The following is a 6,000-nucleotide window of genomic DNA, read 5'->3' as shown; positions in this document are numbered from 1 at the left end:
ACGGTCCTCTTGACTTAACATTGAGGTGCTAGAAAGCCTCACTTTGCAGCACTTGGAAACTGAACATTTGCTGCCCCCTTATCTGATCTCTGTCTATGCATTTGGATGTCTTTCCCCAATCCTGTAATGGATTTATCCTTGGTCTCCAAAAATCTTGTTTGTCAAGGCCTACCTGACTTTAACACAAGAAAAGTTCTAAAGCTCGTTTGTATCATTGTCCCATTTAGCAGTCTGTGAAGCCTATGTATTTTAGAATGTTTTTAAAAAAGGAACCCTCCCTCCAGGTGTGATTCTTCCCCTCCCAGAATCTCTCATATTTTGATTTCCATGCATTTACTCATTTGTTTTGTCTCAGTCTTCCTACTACAATGGAAGCTTCCCAAGGGCAAGGAATTTGAAGTTGTTAATTTTATATTCCCAGGATCTAGCAAAGGGCCATGAACAAAGTGAGTACTTACATGTTTGGTGAATTCCCTTAACTATAACAGCAAAGTAAAAGCTCTTAATCTAAAATAGGCAAAGCTTTCAGAAAAGTGATCGAGGAACTGAATCAACTACAGCTGATTAGTTCTCTAATAAAAGGTTGGGGGAATATCATCTGCATAGTGGTCATTAGTAGTCATTACTTGTTTAGTAGCCCAATGGTGATTAAGATACAGGAAGAGAAGAAAAAGGTTCCAAAGGTCCCAGGGAACTATACTACTTAGCACTGGCAAACTCCATGTCACACACACCTTGACTGGGGACAGGATTCAGTGGGTAGCACAAAGAGGAACCAAGTAAGGGAATATAGGCAGCTCAAAGCAAAAGAGGGGGTCATGCATTTTCCCTCCAAACTCTTTATATGACTATGAGCCCTTGAAGTAGGCATAGTAGGTATATCCTTCATTTTACAAATAAGAAAACAGGTGGAGAAGTTTCACAACTAGTTAGTAAGAGATCCTAAACTAATGTTTAGGTCTTTTAATTTGAGGGTAGTGACGATTTCAATAGATCCCCACTCAAAGCTTAGTTCTACTAGTACTATCTTCTTATATATCACAATTAAGTCTACATACAAAATAATACATGTTATAGGATATATGTATACTTAAGTTTCAAAGTCCCTTTATCCACAGGAGATTGAAGGGAAGGAAAGCACTTAAATGTCAATATTAACTCGAGAGGACTGTTTTAGTAGATTACCATGTTTCTTTCAGTATCATCTTTTATTCCACCTTCAGATTTATGTTTGCTTTCCTTAGATTGTGACAATTTTCACAGAATCAAATACTTTCTGAGCTAGGAAAACACTTTAGAGAGGGATTGAAGGGAATAAACATTTATTTATATAGCACCCGCAATGCTAGCAACACGCTATGCACTGTTACAATGATCCCGGGAGGCATCATGTCATAGTTGAGGGAACTGAGGTGAACAGAAGTTAAATGACCTGATGAAAATCACACAGCTAAGATATGTCTGAGGCTGGATCTAAACTCAGATCTTCGAGACTCCAGGCCCAATGCTCTATCTGCTGAGCTGCCAGATGCCACTCCTTTTATTGATAGGAAACTGAGAGCCAGATAAATTAAGTGACTTATCCAAAGTTGCATAAGTTAGTGACAGAGCTGAGCCCAGAATGCTCTCTTATCACCCAGTCCAGTGGTTATCTTCCACTGTACCACATTATTCCCTCTTTGGTACTGACTGGCTTCCTTCCCTGCTAGTGTTTAAAGAAACACATTTTTAATTTACACGCCAAAAACAACAATTGCCAAAAAATGTAAAGTTGTGAGTTTATTGCATATGTAACAAAAATGAACATGACCTCCTGGGTCCAGCCTACTATACAATCACTGTTTATTTTCCAGCTGGTTCCATAACCACATTAAATAGAACTAGTATTTCTTTAAATACTTTTGATTTAGACATAAAACGAAACATTAGTGTACAACTTTCACAAAATAAATCAGCAATAAAAACAGTGGGAAGAATAACAAGGATAGCAGCAATACTTAAAAACAAGACATTACAAAATAAATTAAAAAAATACATTATAAAGTGGTTGAGGAACAAAAATAAACAAATTAAAAAAATGTATACTGTGTCTCTGGGAGGCTGTGTGGAGCAGCAGGGACTTGGGCACTGGCTCCAAAAGGTGAGGGTGATGGTGGTTTCTCTACAGAAAGGACTTTACTTGAAATCTCATGGATTTCATGACCACCTCAACCTGAATTCAGACCATACTGCTAAATAAGCAAGCTTACACTTTCACCATCAGAACTGATAATTTCTGCTTTTCAGAAATCAACGGGTATTGGTTCACTTTTAACCCAAACATGAAGAGTCAGCCCCCTTTACTCTTCCCTATTTTAAACAGAAGCAGAATGGTAGTTTTCCTACATCCCTGAGTGTATAGTGTAGGCTGATGACAGTTTGTGAAGGCAAGCCTGGAAAGTTGTACCCCTGGAGTAAAAGGACATTGGGTGAGGGAGTGGGTAGAGTTTGTCCTGCATCATAGAGGGGAAAGGCGAACAAGATCATGCTTCAAGATGATTTCACAAGTGCCCCTCTCTCTTCTAAGTGGATCCATGGGAAAGACATAAAAGAGTGCTTACAGTTTACTTGCCACATTTTATTCTTTGGGAAGGTTCAGCAAGGACTGAGCCATTTTCCATGTTCAAGGTTTTTGGAGTACAATGTTATTTGTGATGACGGGATTGTCTGGAAAGAGACAACTGGAGCTTTGAAAAATCTGCTCATTTCAGGCAATATGACACTCCAATAAACTTGGACACAAGTCTCCCAAGGCTGGGGCTGGCCAATCTGATTGTGTAGTCAATATCTTGATGCAGAAACAAAAGAAAAGAGAGAACACCCTTCCACATATATTTTGGAAGCTTTCTGATTTAACTTGTACATGCTGACTACTCAAGCCTTCCTGAACATTCTTTAAAAGTCATTAGACTGGTTACAGAATTTTAATAGGGTGGTTCTCTCTACTCATTGTTGCTGACACAGAGGAGGTAGTTTTAAAGGCTGTCAAATCAAACAACAAGTTTAAAAGCCTTTCAAAACATCTGCCTTTAGTTTCTGAACTAATACAGATCCTGGGTAATGGTTGGGAAATAATGGAAAATGGATCATATAATTTTTGTGGTTGCCACAAATCCCTTGGATAAAATCTTTTAACTTCAATTTTCAAAAAATAAGAATCATAACAAAAACTTTCATGTGATTATTTGGACAGAACTTCCAGGAGGCAACCAGAAGAAGTCATGCTTAATGGGACCAAAAGCCAAGACCAATTAGACTACAATTCCGAAAAACAAGATTTTTAAAAATTTGAGAACCTAAGAGAATTCCAAAGGCCAGAAATTTGGAATAGTTTATCAAATCATCTTATTACAGTAATTTGAAGCAGTATCTTTTCTAATTCTGAAGAATCTTGATGGTCCAAAAGTGACACTAAAGTCCTAGAATCTGTCAGAAGGAAGCAACTATCCAAATCCTGCTGAAGAAATTCTTGTCAAATTGTACACGCTAAATTTGCAAAAGAGGGTATGCTTTCATATCACAGTTCTTTCCATTCTACATTAATTCACAATATGCTCAAAGAGAAAGACAACAGAAAAAATATATCAGGATTTGGAAGAATAGGTAACTGCTTATCACAGTTTAAGAACTGTTGCATAGCAGTTTAAAGCTACTGGTAATATCAATGCCATTTTATTTTTAAAGAAAAAAAAAAGGATAAAATAAAATATCCCAAAAGGTGTTTTCTAATTCATATTAGAGCTACATTTGAATCACAAAGCTTTAATCCATATGCTGAACAGCTGCTAAATGTCTTGCTAATGAATTAAACTGGACTTGCCAAAATAAACTAAAATAAAAATGCCCTAAACAATCAAATTTGTTGTTTTTAACTGAAATTTTAACTTTCTGAAATCATGCCATTTTGGTTAAAATACTATTTGATCTTTTGTGCAAATTGGAAAAACTGCTAATGACTTACAGCCTGAACTTGCACTGTTCCTCCTCTTTTTGGGAAGTCATTTTGGCAAGTGAACTGAGTATCAACCTTTAACATATAAGCTTAAAACCCTGGGGGAACAGACAGATATAGCATTGTGAAATCACCTCCCCTCTACTGATGACAGCTTTGAATCTTTGCTATAATTTTTATATCATATTTGGCATAGTCACTGTGGTTATCTCCTTTTCCCACTCCCTTCCAAGCTGCCTTTCAAAAGGCCAATGACTTTTAAGAACAGAATTTTGTCCCACAGTTTAACTTTTAGCAATTTCCTCAAAAAAAAAAAAAAAAAAAAAAAAAAAATCTGTTACAATTTCAAGTCATACAATGGTTGCTCTTTCAGGTAAAATGGTGGCATGGAAATCACAGATTGGGGATTGATTGGTTAGGTTGGATACGTGGTCTGTTCCTCATACAGGCTCCACTAGGTGGTGTTTTTACTGGAAAACATTTGAAACTGGACAGACAGAAGGGACAAGGCCCTCTTTAGAAGAAAAAAAATTGTTCCCATGTGCAAAAAGTTTTAATAAGTACCCCCAAAGGAACTCCCCCGAGCCTTCAGAAAAAGCTGCCTGGAATCCTTTGTCCTTCCCAAGTTGAACCACTCTTCTTACCTAGAGCTTCTGGCTACGGCAGAGTTTCAGATGTTTCTGTCATTCAATATGCATATATTATGCAGTTTATTTTCTGTTAGAAATTAATTGGTTATCCTTTCATAACGGCCTGCTAGGGTGTGCAATTTGGAATTTCAGCTCTGCTAAGATATCCTGCAGCTACTGAACTCAAAGGGAACCTCAAGGAGACTTTGAGACAGAACAGCTGATTATGTCCACCAGCTGCAAGTCCTCAGTTAAACCAAGCTCCATTACCTAACTGTAGGTTGATGCTCCTATAAAAGACCACAGGTCACTGACCCTATCACAATATGTGTTACATGTCTAGCAGAATATCCTGTGTAACCAAAGCCAAATGTTGAACTTGGCTGTATTTTATTGGATGGGTGATGGAAGGGGGGAGAAGGTATTGTAATAAAGGAGGAAAATATGGGTAGGAGCCACCGACAAAAGTCCCTCCCCCCCAAAAAGGAGGGAAGACAACCCTTTCCCCAGGGCTGTCTAGTATTCCAATGCCTCAGCCAGCCTAGCAGGAGGCCCACAGAAAGCTTCTAAGCTTTTCATCACGGGTCCATGAGCTCATATCCATTTCCTTTGGTCTCCTCTTCATTCCACTGCAAACCCACATGTCTCTTCCACAGCCGTCAGCAGCTTCTCATAAAGCTTCTCATAAGACTCATAAGGCGGAATGTCAATCCGATTAAAGCTAGGCCAACCAAAGAGAAGGATATTGGATTAGCACAGGTAGATACGAGGTGTTGAGGATATATTAAAAGAACAGAGAGGACCTTCTCTCATTGCCTACCTAATTGTGGGAGTGAAACAAAGAATAATAATCATGTTTCTCCATGAGAATGGGAAAGGAGTCAAGGAGTGTTTTCAACTCCCCCAAAAAGTCAGACTGTTTCCAGTGTGAGAATTTTCTGACTACCACACAGCAATAAACAAACAAATAAATAAATGCAAGGCCTTCAAAATGGAATACAATTGAACTATAATCAATTATACTGTTATGACAAACCTCTCAACCTTGTGTTTCTTTAGTAGTAATTTAAAAAAAACCCAACAGCAACAACAAAAACTCAGGACACTGTTCATGTTCTTATTCCAGTTTGACTGGCAAAACATGTCATTACCACATCACTACATGACTACATGACTCCACTACTCCAGAAACTTGGGTATGGGATCATAAAGAGAAAGGAAGAGAAATTTACTGCCAAAATAGAAATTAATTTGCGTGAAGGGAGGAAAAAAAAAAGAACACAAATCTTTGATAAGATGGTCTATGTGGACCTCTCCCATTTTCACTTAAAAAAAAAAAAAAAAAAAAAAAAGACTTACAAGGATATAGAAAACTGTGAC

At 37.8% G+C, this 6,000-nt stretch overlaps 1 protein-coding gene across 4 annotated transcripts in view; it reads right to left on the bottom strand.

Annotated features, from left to right (window-relative positions):
* Positions 1–1,761: 1,761 nt before the first annotated feature.
* SMURF1 (SMAD specific E3 ubiquitin protein ligase 1) overlaps positions 1,762–6,000 on the bottom strand; it is a 108,479-nt gene continuing 104,240 nt past the window's right edge. For all 4 annotated transcript variants that reach the window (XM_031940635.1, XM_031940648.1, XM_031940629.1 and 1 more), the window contains one exon: positions 1,762–5,341. In XM_031940635.1, coding sequence (XP_031796495.1) covers positions 5,242–5,341 — 100 coding nt within the window. In that variant the 3' untranslated portion in view covers positions 1,762–5,241. The remainder of the gene's footprint in view (positions 5,342–6,000) is intronic.

The sequence above is a fragment of the Sarcophilus harrisii genome, chromosome 1, assembly GCF_902635505.1.
Source record: "Sarcophilus harrisii chromosome 1, mSarHar1.11, whole genome shotgun sequence".
Taxonomy (NCBI): Eukaryota; Metazoa; Chordata; class Mammalia; order Dasyuromorphia; family Dasyuridae; genus Sarcophilus; species Sarcophilus harrisii.
Note: the sequence above shows the minus strand (reverse complement) of the source record. Positions and strands in the feature narration are given on the sequence as shown.